Source organism: Rhinatrema bivittatum, chromosome 8 (genome assembly GCF_901001135.1).
Source record: "Rhinatrema bivittatum chromosome 8, aRhiBiv1.1, whole genome shotgun sequence".
Taxonomy (NCBI): domain Eukaryota; kingdom Metazoa; phylum Chordata; class Amphibia; order Gymnophiona; family Rhinatrematidae; genus Rhinatrema; species Rhinatrema bivittatum.
In genome coordinates, this window is record NC_042622.1 from 36514571 (window position 1) to 36540076 (window position 25506).

At 42.6% G+C, this 25506-nt stretch overlaps 1 protein-coding gene across 2 annotated transcripts in view; it reads left to right on the forward strand.

The window, feature by feature from the left end:
* GDAP1L1 (ganglioside induced differentiation associated protein 1 like 1) overlaps positions 1 to 25506 on the forward strand; it is a 175534-nt gene that overhangs the window by 102395 nt on the left and 47633 nt on the right. For both annotated transcript variants that reach the window (XM_029611674.1, XM_029611673.1), the window contains exon 3: positions 14697 to 14870. In XM_029611674.1, coding sequence (XP_029467534.1) covers positions 14697 to 14870 — 174 coding nt within the window. The remainder of the gene's footprint in view (positions 1 to 14696; positions 14871 to 25506) is intronic.

The following is a 25506-nucleotide window of genomic DNA, read 5'->3' on the forward strand; positions in this document are numbered from 1 at the left end:
GTAGGATCCGAGTCAGGGTAGGCCATTTTAAATAGCCATGTTTTAATCCCTGTTTTAAATTTCCGAATGCATGGTTCTAGTCGGAGCTCAAGTGGCATAATGTTCCAGAGGGAGGGGCCTGCAATGGATAGGGCTCTTTCTCTGGTGGAAGTGTGGTGAGCACATTTAAGGGAAGGGGAGTGGAGGGTTCCTGAGAGTGCGGTTCTAGTAGGACGTTTGAAGGAGCGGAATCGAAGAGCATCCTCAAGCCAGGAATGATTGTGATTGTGCAGGGAGTTGTGAATAATGTGACTAGTGTTGTAGAACTCCTTGTCTGAGCTCAGTGGTTTCCTGTTGGCTGAGTGCTGGAGTGGTTGTTTAATAATTTATCCTTTTTATGTTTTAATAGGTTTGGATAATTATTGTTCTTTATCTTGTTTATAAATTAAATTAATGGTTAAAGTTTTTTTTATTTAATTTCTTTTTGAAAATTGATCATGAGTTTAATGTAATTTTTATTCCATTACAATTTTTAATTTTCTTTTAATTTTATTTTTAAGTAATTGAGGAATTAGTTTAGTTAATTTTTAATTTAATTTGGAAATGTATTGTAAACCGCTTCGGTCATTTCTTGTATTTGGTGAAACGGTATATAAATGTTTTAAATAAATAAATAAATAATCAAGTTTTTGTTATTTTATCCACAGTTGGCTTATTCAGAGAATGCTGGTGGGTTGATGTCAGTGCAGGGGTATATATACCGTGATGTCAGCTTTGCTCTGTCTCCATCTGCTGGTAGAGGTGCATAACCCACTGGTTCTGGATCCACCTGTCTGTACTAAAGAAAAGGAAATTATCAGGTAAGTAGTAATTTCTCCTTACAGGCATCTGTGAGGGATTTGAGGGGTTTGTGATAACTTGAGGGGGAGTGCAAGCTAAAGAACCCAGGGGGGTTGGGAGGACCTAGCAGAACACTGGGCAAACTGGTGGATGAACTGTTGAAACTGGTCCTCGGTTGGAAACACATCTGTTATAAAAATACAGGCAATTGTTCATCCAGTAAACTGACATGCTGCTGGGTGCGCACAAGCTTAAAATTAGGTGCACAGATACGTGCACCTAGGCTGTTTTATAACATGGATACGTATATGCGCACGTTATAAAATTGCCGCGTGTCTGGTTGCTCACCAACGCACACGTGCATATGTGTACCTGCGCGCCTATTTGAAAGTTACCGTCCTTGTGCATTTGTAGAAATTTTCCCTGTAGAAAAAAAAACAACACAGATGCAGAATCCATTTGTCCTTTTTACACATGGATGGTTTTCAGAGGGAAAGTATACCTATACTTTTCTTTTGAAAATTAGGTACAAGGTCTGTGGTTACAAAATACCCATGGCAGGCAGTTTGAAAATTCTCACCCCTTTGTACTCTATGGGGGAAAAATGCTAATTACATAGATCCTTATAGAAGCATATGTGAAAGGTGTAATTTTTAATATTGTGAAGAGCTTTGAGAAATTGCCTCCTTTTGCAAATCATTTCTCCACAGAAATGGTTGCAACTCTTTTTGTTCAAAAAGGGCAAAGCATGGTAAAATCTCATGAAATCATTGAGCGAATCCTTGCAATAATGTAGTCAATGGGTCAGTCCCAGCATCTGTAGTTGCACAAAAAGTAATCTTTTATTTTTACAAATAAAATTACTAATGATTACATTTTCAAAGGCGTTATGTGAGGAAAATTAAAGTTGAATTTTAAAAGCGATACGCATGCCAAAAGTGCAGGTATCACTTATTCGCGGCTGGCCAATTTTATAAACCTGCCACGAACACGCACAAGTACCGATGCGCGAGTATCTCACATCGAGAAAACAAGGGCGGCATGGAGGTGGGGCATGGGCGTTCCGGGTCAGGGCCCAGAGATGTGCGCATATGTAGCAAAGTGCAAATTTGCTTCTGCTATAGGTCAGGTGCAAGTCTGAATAAAAGTATTTATAGCCACATGTGAACTGCTTGAAGGGGTCTGGGTAAACTGGAGGAGGGGGAGTGCAGGCTAAAGAACCTGGAGGGTCTTGACGACCTAGGGACTGACTGGGCAAACTGGTGGACAAACTGGTTAAACTGGTCATTTCCTTCACGCACACCTGTTGCACAATTTATTCACTTGTGCTTGTAAAAGCTGACAATTCCCAGCTTTGCGTGTAAATGCTTAAAATTAGCATACATACACATGCTAATGCTATTTTATAACATATGCACATACTTGCGTGCAGGATGTAAGATTTCAGTGTATCTGGCCGCGCACCCATATACATGTGTGTGTGTGTGTGTATATATATATATATATGGGCACTCGAACGGTCACTTTAAAGTTACTGTCCCTGTATACACGTGCCTAAGTAGCCTGTATTTGTGTACATGTCATTGCATAAAAGTGAAAAGTGCACACGTATTTTTTGTTTTGCATGCAATTTACTGGTGCAAAATCAAAGGTGGTCTAGGGGCGTTCTGGGGGAGGAGTCAAGAGCCACCCATGGAAGCTGCAGTTTTGCACCTACTAACCCACTAGCGCAATTGTAATCGGGCTTGACTGTTGTGGGAGGTCTGGATGAACCAGTGAGGGGTCAGGATGAAGTGCTAGAGGGTCTAGGTGAACTGGAAGATGGACTGGGTGAACTTGTGTTGGTTTTGACAAGCTCGTGATTTCAAGTACCTGCGCAAGAACATATTTTCAAACGGTATATGTGCATACATTACAAAATCCCTTTTTATATGTTAAATTTTGTTATACACCTAAAACATACATGCGTATCTTTATAAAACAGGTAGGAAAAGTAAGTACTTTCATTGTAATGGAAATTTACGCGCGTTCGGAGCATAAGTATGTGGTGTTTTATAAACTGTATAGCTCTACTGCTACACAGTTTCTAAAATAGCAGCATAGATCTCCGCGGGTCCATTTATTTGCACACATGTAGTAACGTGAATAGGTTTGAAAGTTGGGCTCTAACAGGCCAATGCAATATCAGCTCATGTAAAACGGGTGCTCGTGATTGACCGTGCTTTCTCCTAATGCTTGCCCAGCCACTTCTCCTGGGCGTGCGATGCATTATTTAAATGAGGGGTCACGCTAAAAAGGACGCGCTGGGGATAAATTGTATTCATGGCATCAGACACCCAAGAAAAGTGGTTGTGCGCTGGTTAGGAAAACGGCACTTAATTAATGGACATCCTGTTCCTTAACCTGACCGCTGGCAAGATTTTTGTTTTCATGCTGCTTTAAGTAGGAGGAACCACAGAAAAGCAGTATTTTGGGCTTTTTTTGTGGCTTTGTGTGTTGGGAGGGGGTGTTTCAGACAGCTCAAAGCGCGTAAAGACTTAACGCCAACCCTGGGGTTGGCGTTGTTTTCCATGTTAAAATGTGCGCATCAGACGCACGGTGATTTTCTGCCTTGGGAGTAACGCTGCACGTTCACTGTTCAATACTCTGTCTATTTAATGTAACGCCTTACAGTTTTGTTATATGGAAACCGACTTGATTTGATATGTGTATCGAGAATGTCGGTATATAAAAACCCTAAATAAATAAATAAATAATAGCTAATAGTCTCTACATGCATTTACATGTCATGAGCACTATTAGCTACTCGCTGGTTTGGACGCACGTTTAGGACGCACTTATCCCCTCATTGCATCGGGTGTTAGCATAGAGCATCCAAAACACGCGTCCAAGAGTTTGTTAGCCTGTGCGCTAGGCTCAGCACATGATATAACATCGACCTGTAAATTAGCAAAAGGCAAGTGGTAACACTTTTTGATTCTGATGGAAAGGTTTTTGTGTGCTTCTGTGTATTCCACATAATATTGCTTTACTTTTGATGGACCTAAGAAAAGGGTTTTGTCAGGCAGCACTCCAAAATAGTGGCAAAAATTCACTTCCAAAGCATTTGTTTAGCAGTGTGTCATAGCATGTGGAAACTGTCCCAAAGTGCTGATGATTATTTGAACTTATCGGTAGTTGTCTTCAGACACTGATGCTCTGAGAGTGATTAAAGCAAAATGATCATCAGCTCTGTAGGAGATTTCACACATAAGAGGAGATGTCGGTCAAACATTTTTCAAATGCAGTATCTTCCATGATGTAGTACAGTTCTAGTTCCCATAATAGATAGGGGTGTGCATGGAAACAATTTTTAGTTTAGTTTTGTTTTCCATTTATTTTGTTTGGTTTTGCTCATTTCATTTTTAGCATGTGCTATTTTTTTAGCTTTTACAGTGAATAGCACTGCTAAATCAATGTAAATGCCATAAATGATATTTCATTATTTTTTTGTGTCATTTTGGAGGGGAAACAAAACAATATAATAGAACCAGTATTGTGGTATTCATGTTTTAAAATGACAGTAAATCCCAGCGTATCTCTGACATTACACATAGGAAAGCAATAATGAAAGACATTTCTGAGGGCAAAACACTTTTTGATTAATTGCCCACCATCTATGCAGGTAAAAGCCTGTACACATGTCATCAATGCAGGTACTTTTACCTATGTATTTGGGTAGGCATTCCTGAGATGGAGTTAGATTAGGGAAGGCAACTGTGTACATAGTTTTGCCATATAAAAGTACCCATGCAAAAAGGCAGGCAGAAATGTGTGCAGGTATTTGGTGGGACAATAATTAATCAAGATCTCCTGGATAGCTGTGCTTTGATTATTGTGGTAAAGCCCACAGATAAAAAAAACAAAACTATCTGTGGGGTTTGCCAGGGTAGTTTATCTACTCCAATATTCTTTTTTTTATTTTTTTGTAACTTTATTTTTACAACCAGCATACAATGCATAAAACATTTGTGGACCAAAACATGAGTATTTAAAAGGAAACAAATTCCCCTAGACATACAACTAGTAGTCCTAGCAAAACTATGCAAAAAAATCATTTCAGTTAACACATTCGATAAAAAAAAGCGCTCAATGAAAAAATGTGGAAGTTAGCCCAGCTCCTGTACCACAGGGATCTCAGATACCACAAGGTGCCTGCTTGGCCACCCAATATGGGCCCCGTGTTTTGTCATAAAGGCTGGACCTGTGCTTCAGTGAAACAGTGCGCTTTCCCAGATTCACAGTGCCACACTGCCTATGCCAGTGCGAAATGAAAGCAATACATTTCCATAAAGAGGCAGTGGTAAAATGGGCCACTTGTATCAACTAAGCAAGTAACTTACTCTCTCCTTTAATGAGAGCCCATTGATTCTGGACCCCCATGAGGCATAGGACTGCATCAAAAGGCACCGCTTTAAATAAAATCTTTTGTGCCCTCTGCCTGTATCTCCTTCCGGAAGATTTGAACAACCCCACATGCCCACCACCTGTGTATAAATGAATCGTCCTGCTCACATCCATGCCCTCCAATGTTCTTTTGACAGAGCCAAGAATGGTGTTGTAAAATGGCACCTTCCGTTACGTAGGTACAGTTTTAGTGGCTCCGTTGGTCGTGGGGGTGAGGGAAATGGAGGCTCGGGATCCCATTTAAAGGAGCAACGAGAAAAAGATGTCAGAACGCATGAGCTATTGAGGACCGCTAAGGTCCCATCTTCAGTGTTCGTGATAATAAATGAAGGACGGTCTCTTTATACTTCCTCTCCCTTGTCAGAAGAGCATCGTAAGTTCACAGCTGACAGACGTGCCGCTGCTGTATGTGACGTGGCAATAAATATGCAGAGCGATGTGGAATTTTTTTTCCCGTACTTATTCACTGATTCACAGTATATCTGGTGCTGGCAAGTATCTTTGGTTTACATGTATCATTAATCTGTAAGGAAGAAATAAGGGCTGTCAGGGGGAAAAATGATGCCAATACTCCGATGGGCAAACTTGTGCCATGTGGAACATGAGTTATGAAAGTAACGAACAGCGAGCCCGGCTGGAAAAGAAGATCGTCGTCAGCAATTCAGTGGAAATGGCTGGAGATCGCCAATCAATTACAAAATTCTTCTGACCGAATCTGTCATGAATGCAGCAGTTATTTTTAGAAGTGAATGGCAGCTGGATTGAAGACGGGAGCACAAGGCTCACAGGTGCTGCAAAAGCTTTTTTTTAAATCTATTTGAGGTCATTTGAATGAGAAGGACTGCAAATTCCAAAACCCAGCACAGGGGACAGATGCTCATTTATTTATTTACTTTTTGCAAGGTGCACACAATTGAAATCATATGGAAAAATAAAAACATATTTATATTTGTATTATATGAAAGTTAAGGTGGCTCCAGGCCATAAGGAACAGGTTGAACCAGCCGAGATTTTACACCATTGAATCTACAGGATTTGTAATCCTGTTCTTGGATGTTGGCATTACAAGTTTATAGGTGCACTGGGGGCAAAACCAGGACTGCCTCGGCCTGTCCCGTATGAAATGGAGTTCTCTGGTTACCTTAAAAAAAAAAAAAAAATTGCCAGTCCATTTATTTGTGGTTATACATAACCAAAATCTGAAAATCTCCATAACCAGTTTAGCGACTCAGTGGCTGTGTCAGGTGGAGGGACCTGGGTTTGGTTTCCTGCTCAGGTCTTCAGCTGTCTGAGTCAGGATGGGCTGGGGACGCCACAGAGGTCCTGGAGGGAGACAGTCACTGCGCAGTGGTGACACCTAGTGGTCAGATTTAGAGCTCATGACTGCCGTGTTCTGGACGGTGCACTGCCCTTGGCTGCAGATCGTCACTGCAAGTTGGAAGGGATATAAAAAGAAAGAGGAGAAAAACCCTTGGGGAGTTGCAAATGAACGCTCCTGGTACCTGGATCCCAGGCCTGATTCAGACTGAGCTGGAAGCCAAAAAAACAAAACAAAACAGAAGCGGGTTATAAACAAATCTCCTTTGTGCTGTTAATAATTTTTCTTTAATGTACTTTTAACATTTTTGCACAATAGTTTAAAATGTTCTTGTGTGAGTGAGCACATTTTGTGGCTGCTCGTTCTCATACCGTTTGCTTCCTCGCCTTTCTCTTGTGGTCACTGTGAGCGACAGCAATTTTCATTTTCAATCAAAGCTCGCAAGCTATTGTAAGGAGTTAGCCAACTAGCCCCTCCCTCCGCCCCCTCCTGGAGGAGGTAAATAGAGCTATCTGCTTTTGCTAGGTGACAGTAGTTACCTACCTAAAGAAGAGGCATTCCAGTAGGTAGGTTCAAGTGGAAGGGAACAGGGAAATACGTACAGAGATTAAAGTTTCCAATGCGCGCTCACGTTTTCGATGCGTAACTTCTGTCTGCCGATATAGAAAGTGCAAGACAGATGGCTACGGGTGTGCCTGCATAACGTTCGGTGAATTTTCAAAGAAAAATTACCCAGATAGTTTCTTGTTTAAAATGGGCTAAAAGTGCAGGTTCAGAAATATTTACGTAGCTTGCTGCTGGGCGGCTTTGCAAAAAAAATGTCCCTGTTATTCTCCGTGGGGACATAACTCGTTTGGGTTTTTAAAATGTTTAGCACCTGATGTACGAAGCTTTTTTTCCTCTAGACATAGACTGGGAGAAACCCCTTAATAAATCGGGCCCTGGGAGAAGTGAAAATGGCAGAGAGGCATTCATGTTACCTAACCTCTCCACCGTTGTGTGATTAAACCTAGAAACGTGGAATTCCCTGCTCGCTTGAATGGTTGCATTGACGCCCAGAACAGCTAAGATTAGCACTCTACGTTCATAGGTGCAAAGTCTTTCCAGTCAACTTTCCCCTCCCCTTCCCCCGCTCCAACCCCAAAAACGCATCGGCCATAGAGTGAATTAAACTAAGGAACATTTGATAGACTTGAGAAAATGAATAACCATACTCCAAGCTATTTAGCCATTTTTTTTAGGGGTAAATTTTTAACATTTCGCATAAATTAGCCAGCAAATATGCCTCAGTTTTCAAAGTGGACTTTCATGCATAAGTCCACCAGATCTACCCACAAATATTTATACCTGCTAAAGTATATGCAGAACTTTTTTTTTTTTTAATTTATGTGCATCCAAAACTGTGCCTGCAAGTCCAAATCCCTTTCCAGCTCCACCTTGGGAACATCATCCAAGGTAATTTTACTTGCATACATGACATGCCTGAATATCGGGCGAGCAATTTTGAAAAAGGCTGTTTCTGTGCATAAAACACTGTTTTACCCACATAGATCCCGCTGAACATTATTCTCCCTATCATCGACTGTTTAGCACAAAACAAAATCAGCTACAAACTAGGAAATAGTTTCTTAAAGAGAGAAAAGACTGCAAACATGCCCCAAAAACAGAACTACCAGAGTTTGGCAGTTAAAAAATATAGTTATAGTTACTATAATCTCTATTTTTTTTTTTATATAATAAATAATAATCAGGGCTCTCTAATAGGGATGTGCATTTGTTTGAAATGAAAATGTAGAATGGGACAAATTAGCCCATTTTCATTTCATTTCAAACAAACCAAAAATTTTAAAATGTGTGTTTTCACTTTCGGCAAATAGTGCGCACAATTTGCAAATAGTGTGTTGTTTTATAATAGAGTACATAAGGATATAAAAATGTAAGAAGTGCTAAGCTAGGTCAGACCAAGGTCCAACAAGTCCAGCATTCTGTCTTTGACAATGGCCAGTCCAGGTTACAAATACCTGTTAGATCCCCAATAGCAGATTTAATTTTTGTATCTCTCTCTCTCTCAGGAATAAGTGCCGTCTTTCCCAAGTCTACCTGGCCAGTAACTGTTTATGGACTTTTCCTTCAGGATCTTGGCCAACTTTCTTTTGAACTCCACTATAATAGTTGCTTTGACCACATCCTCTGGCAACAGATTCCATAGCCTGATTGTGCGCTAAGGGGTAGATTTTATAATTTTGCGCATTTTGTGGCTGCTCGTTCTCATACCATTTGCTTCCTCGCCTTTCTCTTGTGGTCACTGTGAGCGTATCTTATAAAATCTGGGGTCGGCGCGCACAAGGGGGTGCACATTTGTGCAACCTACGCACACCGAGCCCAACGCGTGCTGCCTGTTCCCTCCGAGGCCGCTCCAATTTCGGAGCAGCCTCGGAGGGAACTTTCCTTCGCCCTATCTAAACCCCCCCCCTTACCTTTGTTGCACGATTTACGCCTGCTGAAAGCAGACGTAAATCTGCGCGCGCCAGCGGGCTGCTGGCGTGACATCACCCGACCCGGGGGCTGGTCCGGAGGCCCCCGGGCCGGCGCCACGCCCCCGGGCCCGCCCCCGAAATGCCGCGTCATTTAGGACACGCCCCTTTTACAAAGCCCCGGGAGTTACGCGCGTCCCGGGCCTCTGCGCGCGCCGGCGGCCTATGCAAAATAGGCACGCGAGGGCCCTGCGCGCGTAAATCCGGCCGGATTTACACGCGCAGGGCATTTAAAATCCGGCCCTAAGTGAAAAAAAATACTTCTATAACATATTTTAAATCCACCAGTTACTAGTGTCCCCTAGTCCTAGCATTATGTGAAAGGATACATAACCATTCCCTGTTTACTTGTTTAATTCTATTCATGATTTTATAAGTCATATTCGTATCCCCTGTCAGTCGTCTCTTCCCCAAGCTAAAGAGCCCTAATCTGTTTAGCCTTTCTCCATAAGGAAGTTTTTCCAGCCCCTTTATCATTTTTGTCGCAATTCTCTGTATCTGTTTTGGTTCTGCTATTTCTTTTTTGAGATGGGAGACCAAAATTGCACACTATACTTATGGTGCGGTCACACCATGGATCTATACCAATGGTTCCCAATCCTGTCTTGGGGAACCCCCATCCAGTTGGAGTTTCAGGATATCTGCAATGAATATGCATGAAATAGATTTTCTTGCACTGCCTCTATTGCATGTAAATGTATGCACGTATGTATGTATGTAATATTTATTTCTTTTTTTTATATATTGCTAATTTCCAAAAGTAGTTTAACATGGTTTAGAATAAAACAATCATAAAAACACAATAAACTCGTAAAACACATGACACATAGAATAAAACAAGACTATAACAGTTTAAAAGGTGAATTGTAAAAGCCCAGCGCACACCTAAACCGGGAGATATGCACACAAATTGGGCCACCGTGCGCCGAGTGGATTTTAAAAGCTGCCCACGTATGTGCGTGCTTGCTGCTATGCGCACAAAGGAAAAGTTTCGAAAAAGGGGCAGAGTGTGGGCGTGGTCTGGGTGGGGTGGGGCATTCCTGGATTTCACTTTGAAATTTGCACGTAAACACTTGACATGCACAGGCACGCGCCGGGGTTCCCTGCCACGTAACTTTACTTCTGCTCTGGATGGCTTGTAAGTAGTAATACAAAAAGATATAGGCAGATCAGTGGAGTTTTAAAGGTAGGGCTAAGGGGGAAGGGAAGCTATTAAACTAGAGGATTTGGAAGTCCTATCCCTTACTTGGGCGAACTGGGAAAACTGGTTATGGCGTTGGCATGTGTGTCTATTAAAATCCCCACACTTATGTGGTAGAAGCGGCATTTGTGTGCAAAAGCGCATGTCCACTTAAAATTGCACTCACACATGCGCGCGGTCAGGCTATTTTATAACATGCGCGCATATACGTGTGTGTTATAAAATGGCCGTATCTCTGTGTGCGGGCTGACAGATTTACACACATGTGCGCCCACATGACTGTTTAAAAGTTACCATCCCTGTGAATTCAATGCTTCGCTGAAATAAAAGCTCTTTAGTTTCTTCCTCAAAGACTTCAGATCCCTTTCAAGGCATATTTCAACAAGAAGAGCATTCCACAAAGTGGGAGCTACATGTGAAAAATGCCCTAGTGTGTGTGATTTGCAGCGTGTACTCTCACACAAGTGGCACTATTATCAAATTATCAGTCTTTGGTCTTAGCGTCACATATACCTTTTCAATTTAGCAGGTAGAGAACAAGGTACATCCAAATAAGGAGTTCAAAAACTATGGTGAGAATTTTAAATCCACTTGGTTAAAGAGCAAAGCTTCTAGCACTGATCGAAAAAGATTCTCTGTTAGAAGATGTTTCAGAGGCATTAACATTTTGAGCTTAAAAAAGTCTACTTAACCACTTGCTTGTTATGAGTGTTTCCCCTGTAATGCTTGAACCCATAAAACAGTTCCATATGCCGTATCTCACGCATCTATTTACATGGGCGCTCTAGCTATTCCATTAGATTTATTTCCAAGGTTTTCTGCACGGGGGAAAATTTCCTTTCAAGGCCCTCACATTGCTTTTTACTTTTCCCATAGTCATTTCTCTTGCACACAGCACTGATAATCTCAGCATTAAAGAATATTAAAGTTACTACTCAATAAGACACATGAGATGTTGTGTGGTGGTTTCCGATATTTCTCTTTTACCGATAAGGTGCAATGATGAGCTGCAAAGTCTTTACAGCTATGTTCTTCACTTTCAAGATGGTACAGAATACTTTTAGTAAGTTTATGACTTCTTACGGGCTTTCTTAAATTCAAATGTAACTTTATGTTCTCCTTCCCATTGGACAAGTTTGGTATTTCCCTCCCAGTGTAGATGAAGCCTCAAAATGTACTCCTCTTGTAGTATCAAGGGCAATACCTCGTATTCTTTCTTCTCTTAATCTTCAGTAGATATTCATGGGTCATGGATGTGGTCCATCTTCTCTCCCCTTTCTCCTTCTTGCTCTCTCAGGATGGTTGGAAGCCATCCTCTCCTTGGATTCTGGTGATCTCAAGTTCCTCTTGCAAGAAAGGAACCTCCTCCATTGGTTAGAAGAGAAAACTCAAAAAAACTTAACTGAGTCCAAAAGGATTTGGCACTCCAAAACCAAAAACATTAAAGGTGGCATGAGAGGGTGGAAATAAACTCTCATCCAAAATAAAAGCCTCCATGGCGCTTAAAGTTAAGACTTAGAAAAATGAGAGCACAGCACAGGTCCTGCTGCCTCCTTGAAAGTGAAAAAGATCCACAAGAGCAAAACGGTGATCTCTCTAGAAAAACACTGGGATCACTACCATTGCTAATTGCTTCACCGGGGAGCTAAAAACCCGAAAGCTACCAATCTGTCTGTCCCCATACCCAAATGGTATATTCCTGTCCAAGTATTAGACAGGGACTAACAGGAGCCCTGGGAATCAAGTATAAGGCCCAAATTATGCATGTCCATCAATCAGCTCAGCTCTTCCCCAGCAAAGATTGCCGATTGAACCCATTGTGGCAATTGGTTTTTTACTTATCCTTAGCAAAGAGGTTTTGTTATATTTAACATCAGATAGTTTGCTGTAAGCCACTTTTTTACTTTCCCCATACAAAGATTGAAAAGAACTGTTGGAAACTCTCCATCTACACACAGTAAATAAAACGGAATGTCATCTGCATCCAAAAAAATAAAGAACACCTAATTTATTCAAAACATCAAACAAAGGCGATAAAATGGCTGACAATATTGATCCCTGGGGACACCAGAAGATATCTGTTGCCAGGATGAACAGCTTCCTTAATGCTGAGCTTGATATTGACTGTTAGTTAAAAAAGATTGAAACCACAGGAACGCATACCCTCATGCCTGTCTGCACCAACCATCCAGTAAATTTATCTTATGCATATTCATTGTGGATATCCTGAAAACCCAGCTAGTTAGGGGTTCTCAAGGACAGGTTTGAGAACTATTGATCTATATAAAGGCAATATGATATTCTCAGTTTTATTTTCTATTTCTTTGCAAAGTATTCCTATCCTTCGCTTTGCCTTTTCGACCACGCTGCACACAGGGATGGTAACTTTCAAACCGGCATGCGTGAGCACATTTACGTGCACACGTCGGCCCGCGCCCAGGTACATAGCCATTTTATAACATACGCGTGCATATGCATGCATTTTATAAAATAGCCTGGCCTAGCACATATCTGTCAAACTTTAAACGGTTGTGTGCATGTGCAGGCAATTCCCGCATCTACCTCGTAAATAGGGGAATTTTAAAAGCGGCATGTGCTGACGCCATTCCTAGTTTACCAGTTCATTCCCCCCCCTCACCCCGGTTTGATGGCCTTTACTTCCCCCAGTTAGCCCGACCCTTAAAACCCCCCAGATCCGCCTACTTTCCCTTACATTTTAACTTACACGGCATCTAGAGCAGAAGTAAAGGTATGTTACAGGGGGCCTCGGCACACGTTGCGTCGCATCAGTATTTGCACTCACATCTTAAGTTCATGCCCCAAAATGCTCCTATCCTGCCTCTTTTTGAAAACTTTCGAGATGTGCGCACTGTGGGAGATACATTGCGTATCTCGGCGGATTTTAAAATACGCTTGGCATGCACGAGCCCAACCTCTTCCCACGTCCCCTAATTAATGCATGCGTCAGGCTTTTAAAATTCACCTCTAAGATGGTTAACTTTCAAATCAGCACATGGGCGCACATTTGCAGGCATATGTCGGCCCATACCCAAGGCCCCAGCCATCTTATAACATACGCGTACATATGCATGTGTGTTATAGTCTGGCCACGCACACGTGCACCACATTTTAAGTGTGTTTGTGGATGTTTGTGCAAATACCACTTCGACAGTGTAATTCAAATGATTTTAAAAGGGGCGTGTGCCTACGACATTCCCAAGTCACCAGTTTGGCCACCCGGTTAACAGATAGGTCCTCTAAGGTCACCACCCTGGTTTGATAGCCTACATTCCCCCCAGTTACCCCAGATCTTTTAAATCCTTTGAAATGCCTCGATCCTTTTATTTTTTATTTTTTTGTTATGTCATCCATAGCAGAAGCAAAGTTATACAGCAGGGGACCTCGGCGCGCACCAGGGCACATAAGTATTTAAGTGCATATCTCTGGTTCACACCCCGAAACGCTCCTGCCCCACCAAGACCACACTCACGCCCGCCCCTTTTTGTAAACATTGGAGATGTGCGTGCTGTGGGAGATATGCACGTGTCTGGGTGGCTTTTAAAATCCACTCAGCACGCACAAACCTGACTTATTTGTTCATCCCCTAAGTAATGCACACACCGGGCTTTTAAAATTCACCTCGAAGCCGAAGAAATCAAAGTACTGGCCACCCACACTCTGAGGTCCTTTTCCTGGGCGACGACTCCTAACATGGAGCCCAGCGTCGTGCACCTGTAATTGGACTTAGTTTTCTCTGCATTACATTAAATTTCATCTGCCATTTAGAAACCCAATCTCCAGGTCTCACAAGGTCCTTCTGCAGTTCCTCACAATCTCCTGCTGTTTTATGAACTTGAAGCAATTTTGTGTCATCTGCAAATCTGATCACCTCATTTGCTGTTCCTTTCCTCAGATCATTTATGCTAAAGAGCACAGGTCCTAGTAAAGATCCCTGGAGCACTCCACTAACGGCCTTTCTTCATTTGGAAATCTGATGATTTAGTCCTACCCAAATGGAGAAAGGTCAAGTGGAGTGTCTCAGGGGTCTGTTCTGGAACCTGTGCTCTTGAGCATATTCATTAATGATCTGGAGAAAGGGAACAGCAAGTGAGCTGATCACATTCTCAGATGACCACAAAATAGTTTGGAGTCTTTAAAACAGCAATGGATTGCAATTTGCAAAATGTGTGTGCCAGTTGCTGAAAATGAAAACCATGAAAATAACACCTCCTAAAAAAAAAAAAAATTAGAGAATTGATTATGAAAAATATTTGCCTGCACATCCCTACTCTTTAGAGCCCAATATTGAAGGGCAGCAAGAATACCATGCCATTTTGCACTTAATTAGAAAAGCTAATTGTATGTGTTTGTATTTCAGAAAATATTCTGCAATTAATTCCAGAAACTGGGAGCATCCTTCACTCCAGAGTATTACAGTACAGGGAACTTCTGGACACTCTCCCTATGGACGCCTATACTCATGGCTGCATCCTGCACCCAGAACTCACTACAGATTCCATGATTCCGAAGTACGCCACAGCTGAGATCCGCCGTAAGTGGCCATGTTAGCCGCTACCTCTTGTTAAGTAGCTAACAACTGAGGAAACTGATAAGACATTTTGCAGAGGGGTTTGAAATCTCACTTGTCAAGTACCATCATGCAGGAACCATGGAGCTGTTCCTTAAAGATCTCTGTGAGTGTTTTGAGTTGAGTAGGTCACCTTAAAGAGTCCTCTTGCCATGTTAGTGTTTATGGATAGAAGGTAAAAAATAAAGGTAGAGAAGAGGAGCGGTGCACACAATGGAGCAACCACAATATATCAAATGTAGCACAAAGATGCATAAGGACCCTTAAACCTCAAATGAAGATTCAGTCAATGTAATAGGTGCCAAGCAGCGCAATTATTTAATAAGTAGTTGTGTAAAGGTGAAATACACGTAGGTCCCCCAACATGGACCGTGTTTCGCCAAGCCAGCTGGACATCAATACGACACGGAGAGACACGGTCTCTGGCTCTGACTTCTTTAACCCCCGCGATTCTCATCATTATTTTTGGAACTTCTTATTCAACGTCTATGAAACCTTGGGGACAACTAGCAGTATTTTGAGTTCCCTTGACTTCCTCACATGTTACTCGGAGACGCCAAGCTCTATCTATATTGTGTCATATGTTTACTAATTTTGGGCTCTTGTCCTTTCCGACACAGCCGGTGTGGTGAAACACGGTCCGTGTCGGGGGACCTACGTATATTTCACCTTTACACAACTTATGTTTAAATGTTATTCAAAAAGTTATACAATATGTTACTCAAAAAAAGTTCTTTGTTATATGTAATTGCCCACAAGCAAGCTTATTCATCTGTTCTCTGTAAACCGATTTGATTTACATATAATGTAAGAAGATCGGTATATAAAAACCATAAATAAATAAATAAATAATTGCGCTGCTTGGCACCTATTACGTTGGCTGAATCTTCATTCGAGGTTTAAGGATCCTTATGCATCTTTGTGCTCTACTTGATATATTGTGGATAGAAGGTGTCGTTTAAATTCATAACTGAATGTTTTCTTTTGTAAATCTCCTGCTAATTTAGATTTTAAAAAGATATGTGTACTGATCAGAAAAGGAGTGGCTGTGAAGGTTGATTTTTGGCAATTGTAAAGTTCGAGTTTTGATGGATGCATATCCAGCAGCCCGACTAGATTCAATTTATTTTCAGAAAATGGAAATAAGAAAATATTAAAAAATGAAAGAGATGAACTTTTCGAGGGTAATTTTAAAACGAAGAATATGGCATCAGCCACACCAGAGGAAGTCATCGAAGTTACATTGCTTCGATGCCATCCTCCAAATGCATGGCATCATTTTTAAAGTTCTGGACCCAGGGGAGAAGCGAGTGGGTTTTTTGCTGGACCTAGGAAGGAGTAAATAGGGTTGGAGTGGGAGCTCCCTGGCCCCCGCAAATTTGATCTGGGAAGTCTCAGCCCAGGCCCTCGCCGGTTTTGAATTATGCTAGGAGTGGGGGTTGGAGGGTCTCAGGGAGGCCCAGCTGAGCAGACCAAGGCTCTGAGTTAAATGGTGGAAGGGCAGAAGGGTGGTTGAGGGCCACTGGAGGCCCGGTTGGTTTGTTTTTTCATCAGTTCTGGCTTTTTTGGTTTGGGGGTTGGTTTTTTTTTTGTTAATTTTTTTTTTTGGTTTGGCAAACAAAGCAAACCAAAAATCTATTAAACAAACCAAAAAAAACAACTCCCCCCCCCCCTCAAATAAAAAGAAAAGGAACCAAAATGTTTGAGGCTGCACAGCCCTAATCAGTGCTCCCTCCCTGGTCTGTCAGGCACATCTCTTGTCTCTCTCACCACTTGTCCATCCCCCCCCCCCCCCCCCCCCCCCAGGCACACCCCATATCCCTCTCACCGCTTGCCTCCCTGGCACACCCCTTGTCTCTTTCTCTCTCACTACTTCCCCCGCCCCAGCGCTCTCCTTATCTCTCTCACCACAACGGTCGGTGAATGTAAGTTTTAGCTTCTTTAGCTGTTTTTACGGATTGGTATTAAAGGCCTGACAGAAGAACCAAGCGTTAATATGTTCCTGAAGTGAGAGTAGTCCTGCATTTGGCAGAACTCATCTGGAGAGAGTTCCATAGGGTAAGTGCTTTTACGAAGTAGGATCACTGGTAAGTATCTGTCCTTTTGATTTCTTTTGTTGATGGAGTTGTTAAGGAGGTGCTTTAAAATAATTTAAAAGTATACTTTGGCATCCTAGAGAAAAGAAGACAGAGTACAGAATTAGGTAAAACGATATACAGTAAGTGACCTTCATGCATTTATAAAACATTTAAACTATTTAATATAATAAATAATTAATAGAGATGCATCACATTGCAATGAGAGACGTCAGGGATGTAAAAGTGCTTGTGATCAATACAAACTGATTGGTCTTCATTCTGGCGATAGATAGTTGTATACTCTAGAATAAAATTAATGCATCTCATCTAGCATGATGATGTGACATATATGTGCATCTCTAGAATGGCAGATATCTCCATTCAGGTCTGCTGCAAGAATATTTGGCACCCTAGGCAAACCTTTGGTCATGTAACCCCCATCCTCAACTTACCTATTGTTTGCAGTTCCAGCATTGGCTCTCCCTGTCTAGGCTTCATGTCAATGGGATTTTGCCTCCTTCAGAATTTTGATGCTCTAGGCAATCGCCTAGTTTGCCTAATGGAAGCACCGACCCTTGGGCTATTTCCTTAGTTAACTTATTCTAAGGATGTGCCGTCATTTTAAAATGACAGGGAAATTGGTCTCGTTTATTCACGATTCTAGGAAGAATATCCATGGCTACAGCTCTGTCAAGGGAACTGGTAAATTTTAAAGGAACACGCATGTGCCCATAAACACGCATATTGCAGCGCGAGCAAAAATATGCCTCATTTTATAAAGTACGCACGTAGCATTTAAAATACTGTCCCTGCACGTACTTCTACAGCCTCTACATGTATATCTTGCGAGAGGGAGAGAGTACGAGTGAGCCTCTGTATAGGGTCTGTCTGATACTCTGTATATAGGTACCACCTCAGAGGGCACTTTGAATTGGGGTGGGTTTTCGGGGAGGGTGTTGTTATAGACACATTCAGAAGTAAAATTGACATCAGTAAAGAATTATAGCCCTTATAAGTGATGAAAAGTCTAAAAGAGGAGCTGATTTGTCCAATGCAGTGCTATCTGCATTGTAAAAATCAACTCCTTTTCACCCCAATTCAAAGTGCCCCTCTAGAGTGGTACCTATATATATATATATATATAGGGGTGGATTTTCAGAACCCTGCTCGCCTAAATCCGCCCAAAACCGGGCGGATTTAGGCGAGCAGGGCCCTGCGCGCCGGTGAGCCTATTTTACATAGGCTCACCGGCGCGCGCAGAGCCCCGGGACTCGCGTAAGTCCCGGGGTTCTCCGAGGGGGGGCGTGTCGGGGGCGGGCCCGGTCGTCGCGGCGTGTCGGCAGCGTTTTGGGGGCGGGTACGGGGGCATGGCTACGGCCCGGGGCGGTCCGGGGGCATGGCCGCGCCCTCTGTACCCGCCCCCAGGTCGCGGCCCGGCGCGCAGGAGGCCCACTCTCGCGCGGGGATTTACTTCTCCCTCCGGGAGGCGTAAATCCCCGGAGAAAGGTAAGGGGGGGGGGTGTAGACAGGGCCGGGCGGGTGGGTTAGGTAGGGGAAGGGTGGGGAAGGTGAGGGGAGGGCGTTAGAGGATTCCCTCCAAGGCCGCTCCGATTTCGGAGCGGCCTTGGAGGGAATGGGGGTAGGCTGTGCGGCTCGGCGCGCGCCGGCTATACAAAATCGATAGCCTTGCGCGCGCCGATCCAGGTTTTTAGCAGATACGCGCGGCTCCGCGCGTATCTGCTAAAATCCAGCGTACTTTTGTTTGCGCCTGGAGCGCAAACAAAAGTAGGCCTATTCGCGGAATCTGAAAATCCGCCCCATAGAGTATGAGACTGACCCTATATGGATGCGCTCTCTCTATCTCTCTCCCCCCATCCCCCGGCTCCTGTGTCTCATGTGGAGGAGTAGCAAAGTTACACAGGCAACATCTAGGCGTTGCCTTTGCAAAATTTGTGGTTACGCATCTGTCTTGGCCCCACCCCCGAAACGCTCATGACCTGCATGTACACGCATTCTTCCCAGCTTCTTAAAAATGCGCGTGGCTCGTGTGCGGCCCGCATACGTGCATAAGTGGCCGTTTTTGTGCGAGCAACGCTTTGAAAATCTACCTCTAAGTATTTTATGTGCAAACTTTGAGAAAGAGAAGTGAGAAAATATTTGGACTTTCATTTGATAAGGTGGTTGTGATGATTATACATAGGTACCTTCACATGAAAAAAAACAACCCTCTTATTTATCAATATTTTAGTTTGAGCAATTAATAGAAGTTTTTCCAAAGTTTGGGGAAATCACGATGGCATTTGTTGTTTTGTTTTTTTTTTACCATCTGAAATGACACAAAAAAAAATGCAACAAAAATTTAATTTGTTTCTACATTTTATTGTTGGCTAAAAACGAAACAAAATGAGAAAAGAAAGTTAATGAAACGAAAAACAACAGAAAAGTTTTTCCCATTCACATCTCTAATTTATTCCTTAAAGAGGTAAAATAATTAATACTGTGCAGAAGTGATGGAAAACCCTCGCAACAGTTAGCGTAAATGATATAGTTATCCGTTTTCTGTTTTTATGGATAGATACAGTTGGCATTTAAGATTCCATTTCCTCTTTAGTTAGGATGCAGAAAATAACCTGGAACAAGAATAGATTTTGTTAGTTTCCCTGATGGAAATAATTGATGGACAGCTTGCAGGTCTGCAAGCTACAAACAAAAAACAAAATGTAAAAAAATAAGCAATAGCTATTGTTGCAGACACATCATTGCTGTCCAGAGAAAAAAGACCGCAGTTCAAATTCCCTCCCTACCACTCACTGTACAATACTGAGCAAATTACTTATCCTCTCTATGCATAACCTTCGATTCTAAGTACTAAGGGATGGGACCTTCTGGCCATCTGATTTATCTTGCTCAGTGCTGTGTATTATTATTGATCCTAGGGAAAATGTTTTGGGTTTTTTTAATTTCCAATCATTTGTATTGAAAATAACCAAAGACAATACAGAAATTCCAGTCAAACACATAGGAAAAAGAAGATGTATAGTGGGGATACCTTGTATTGAACCACCAAAAGAATAATACAAAAATGTTATAGAGCTTTCAAGACCATATATCCTTTTTGGGGGGTCACATATGAAGAAGAGACCTGCGTAATCTTGAAAGCTCATAAGAAACATAAGAAATTGCCATACTGGGTCAGACCAAGGGTCCATCAAGCCCAGCATCCTGTTTCCAACAGTGGCCAATTCAGGTTACAAGTACCAAACAGTATATCCCATACTACTGATGCCAGTAATAGCAGTGGCTATTTTCTAAGTCAGCTTGATTAATAGCAGGTAATGGACTCCTCCTCCAAGAACTTATCCAAACCTTTTTTTAAACCCTGCTACACTAACTGCACTAACCACATCCTCTGGCAACAAATTCCAGAGTTTAATTGTGCGTTGAGTAAAAAAGAATTTTCTCCGATTAGTTTTAAATGTGCTACATGCTAACTTCATGGAGTGCCCCCTAGTCCTTCTATTATCCAAAGGAGTAAATAACTGATTTACATTTACCCATTCTAGACCTCTCATGATTTTAAACACCTCTATCATATCCCCTCTTAGCCGTCTCTTCTCACAGCAACTTTGAATTATTCCTATGTCAGTCCAATAAAGGCATCACAACCTACAAAGAATCCCACATGTGAATGTGTGAGTAGGAAAGGAGCTCTGGATCTGGTGAGTGCAAACAGATAATCTAGCAATTTTGATGTTTCTCGACTTAATCATTCTGGGTCTGGTGCATGGCTTTTTAATTTTAAGGCACTTGTAGCACTTTTCTGTGCCTCAAAATCTGTAGTTGCTTTTAGCTAAATCATTTGCAAACAGTGGTAATAAGTGGTGGAATCTATCTACGGAAGGCAATCCATGGATTAATGAGGCAATTATTTTGCTTAAGCACCAATGGGCTAGCCTCTTCAATATGTGCAACCATGTGCAGTTTCTCATTATGATCCATTTGTTGGGATTTTTTTTTTTTTTTTGTTGAATTCTTTCTTATGACAAAATGCCTTTCAAAAGAGTCTTTTCTCGCCTTCAGAAATATAAGACTCAGGGCTTTGATATTATTAGGCTGTGCTGCCATAACAACAAACTGGAGAACAGATGCTTACAGGTGGTGTAGACATCTGTGATAATTATATATTTAAACAAAAGATTTTGATTTTTGATTTGAGACCTTCTATTGCCTGAAAACTACAAATGGAAAATGAAGAATTTTGCTGTTAAAAGGCTCCATGTTAAAACGTCAAGGGGGTAAACTAAAGTTGATTTGCTTCATAGACCAGTTCTAGCTTTGGTTGCAAAAGGATTATGTGCCAGCTTTTATACTGCTATCCTGTCCCCCAGTTCATTCATCTCCCTCCAGTAATCTAAACTTTAAAATCTGATATTCCTCCCTACCCAGGTCCACCCCCTTTGTTCTGGAATCCATGATCAGGGCAATTGTCTTAGGTGCTCTAGAACTTTAAAGTCCACACACCAGCCCTCTGCGCGCACACATTGTGCGCATTTATAATACATTTTACATTAAAAAGAACATTCAGAATACAGTCGTCTAAGATAAATGATCCCTTACAGCAACCTGTATATTTTTTACATGCATTGCTATGTCACCAACCAGAAAACCCTGCAAAAATACCCATATGGTATTAGGCCTATTGAAACACATGTTGGATGTGGCCTTGACCCTCAGAAAGCCATGCCTGAACAATTACAATACAGTAAACCTCCTATACCAAATCAGCACTAACTGCCAGCTCTCAAACAATAACAGTCTTACCTATTAAAAAGTAATGCTGCAAATATTATACCAGCTCCTAAAATACCAATACACCTCTTATTAGGAAAACAGAACAAGCCAGGCTGCTATACAACACTACACAGAAACTACACACTAGCAGAATACCTCATATGCAGAACACAGACAGATCGTCATCAAATACAGAATAAAAAAAAAAGAGACCATAAAGTATAAATAAAAATGTGCAGAAAAATAGTGAACTGGAAACTGCAACAAGCCAGACTCTGAATACAGTGCAACAATGTGAAAACCATATTAATAAATAAATATCCAATAATTAAAAATTCATATAAATTGATTTTTTAATTTCTCAAACACCAGTAAAATATTTCAAAACAAGAGACATATCAGATAACGCCAAACAATTAAAACTAACAAGGATTAAAAAAAAAACACACTCCTACCTCCATTCCTGAGAAATTTGTTTCCAGTCATCCTGAAATTGTTGTGGATTAGTGGATGTGGGAGGGCACACAAACTTTCTCCCCTCTCTCATATATTCACATATCCTTACTTTCTCTCATACTCCTACATCCTCTCTCAGATGCACACATGCACACGTATGCTCACACATGCTTTCTCTCGCGCACGCTCTCCCCCCCACACACAAACTACCTCTCTCACATGCTCCTTCTGTCACACACACACACACATGCTCTCTCTCTCACATGCATGGGCCTCATCTTCTTTTCTTCCACTTGCTCCTCTAGCAGCGCTGGGCCCACCTCTTCATTTTGGCCTCCATTGGGTCAGGATCGCAAGGTGGTCTCCACTCCACTTTGGCTGCTGGTTGAGGCCTCCGGGCAGCCCACAGTCTCACTACCTCAACTCTTCCTTCCTTTTCCCCCACTGTCTTGCTCTTTCCCTCCCTTTTACCCCCTTCTCTCTTTGCAGAGGGTCTTCCCTCCCTCCCTCTAGATATTCTCCCCTCTTCTCACACTACCTCAGTTCTTCTCCCATCCCTATCTCTCTAGAGATTCTTCTCCCTCTTCTCACCCCTTAGTGAGTCACTATCTCAGCTTCTTCCCCCTTCTCACACTCTTTCCTCCTTACCTTAGCTTTTTCCTCACTCCCTTCCTCTAGGCTTAGAGAGTAATTTGGTAACAACCCGCATAAGGAAGACAGCAAAAACGCACATAAGATAACACTAATTTTCAAAGCAGACTTATACGGCATAAGTTTGCTTTGAAAATTACCTCACTAAGGGGGTCATTCTCTAAAGGGATCACACGCAAAAAAGGACTTTTCGCATGCGATACTTAAATCGGGGCAGGTTTGGGTGGCGTTGGCCCCGGAAGGGGAGGAGTTGGGGCGGCACCGGGGAGGACACCACGAAAACATCGCTGACCGCGAAAGGTAAGGACCCTTATTGCCGCCAGTTTTGCACCATAAAAGGTGTAGTTATTCGATGCGAAAGTCGGCAGCCAGCACACCACAGTGGTGCGATGGCTGCTGGCTTTCGCAGGCCCGCCCCCCGTTACCACCGGATTCTCTAAGGTCTGGGACCTTAGAGAATCCAGGCCTAAATCTGTCCAAACAAGTTCTCCTGCTATTGTATGTGCAGACATTTTTCCTGAAAATGTATGCTCATACTTTTTTTAAATTTAAAAATAACATGCGCGAGTCTAAACTTCTCTGCCCCCCCCAGTAATGCCTCCACTCAGTCCCAGTAAACTTACATGCATTCATAACATGCGCGTGTAAATTTACTTGCTTATCAATTAAATTATCCAGGTAAATTTAGGATTAGGTATTTTTTCTAACCAGACTTACAGGCCGATTCAGTAAAACATGTGGGAGAGCCGGCGCTCCGTGTTGAGCACCCGCTCTCCTGACATGCGTCCAGGTACCTCTCCTGGGCACACGATTCTGTATTTAAATTAGGTGTTGCGCTAATAAGGAGGCGCTAAGGATACTAGCACCTCGTATTAGTGGTAGAGGCGACTGTCAGCTGCTCTGACAACCGATGCTCAATTTTACCAGCATCTGTTTTCGAACCAGCTAACAGCAACGGGTTAGGAAAGCGGATGCCGGCAAAACTGAGCATCCGTTTTTCTAACCCACTTTGTTATGGTTTTGAGGTGTTGGAGTGGATTCTTGGGTACTGTGGTGATGGCCACTCCCACGGGGAGGAGCCCCGTGAGGGACCACAGTAATAGGCTAGACTCGAGACACGCAAGCAAAGAGATTTGTCTTTTATTATACAGCTGGATGATACCACCAGAGGTGGCAGTAGTGAGGTGATCCAGTAGTAGTAGTCCAGGGACCCTCGGCAGAGAAGACCCGTCTCACAATGGTAGATGTTAGCAGCGCACGGTGTATAGGGAGATCCGGATGCAGGTTCCCAGTGCAGAGCTGTAGGTGAGACAGACTGATAAGGTTAGATTACTCACTAAGTTGGTAGCTGTAGTGTTGGTAGATTCCAGCAGGCAGAAGTAGTTGGATTGCAGGCACTAAGGCAGGGAGAGCAGGCCCTCGAGGAGCGAGTATCTGGTATCCCAGAAAGGCACCTGAAAGAAAGCAAAGGGCCCCTGAGAAGCGGGTACCCAGGTTAGATGAAATATCCCGAAGGGCAGAGAGAGAGCTTCCAGCGGCAGCACAGAAACAGCAGAGTAGCGTAGACCAGAGGCGAATCCAGTCCTTGCTAACTCGATTTGTTAGTAAACGAAGGGCAGGCTAAATACCAGGATGTGATGATGTCACTCGAGGGGGACGCCCCTGAGGTTCCCGCCATGACGTGGATAAAGACGTGGGTGGCATGTGCGTGCGCACCCTAGGAGGGCCTCAGGAGAAACATGGCGGATAGCCTTGCCATAGCCGTTCCGGGGACACCAGAGAGAGAGCAGCAAGCAGACACGGCGGTAGCCATCTTCCCAAGGCTAGCAGGGAGAGCAGATAGAAAGGTGAGGCACAGAGGTCGAAGCCATCTGAGGCTGACGGATGTAACACACTCACTGTGGGTTAGATGTTTTTTTTTATTTTATTTTTTTTAATTTTAGGTTTCTCCAACTTAATATCGCTATGATATTAAGTCGGAGGGTGAACAGAAAAACATTTTTTTCTGCTTTTCTGTACACTTTTCCAGGTAGTTTAAAACTTAATGCCTGCCCTTTGGCAGGTGTTAATTTCTGAGAGTAAAATGTGCAGCTTGGCCACACATTTTACTTTCAGTATCGCGAGTGACTGACTAATACGCTCATCAGCATGCATTTGCATGTGATGAGCGCTATTAGTTTTCAGGGGGTTGGCCGCATATTTTTGAGGCGCTATTACCCCTTACGGTGTAAGGGGTATAAGGGGTAATAGGAGTGCCTCGAAAATGCGCATCCAAACGGGTGTTAAACGGTGTGCTCGGCTGAGCGCACCATACTGTATCGGCCTGAGTCCCTCTGAGGTACTTTTATCCAGATATTGCTACATATCGACGCTCACTGGCTAAAATGCAACCAAGGCTCCTTGGAACGTCTCCCTCACCTTATCTTTTTTAGCCAGCTAAAATCTATGCAAGAAACGAGTTATCCAGAAAAAATGTAGCCATACAGCGGAGAGTAGGGGGAATTTCCAATTTCATCTTTTATCTGGGTAACTGCAAAATTTACCCAGACAAAGCCTTTGAATATCAACCTCCAGGTTTCTTTTGTTGCTTAGGTAAGTACATTGTTTAAAAAAAAAAAAAGCCC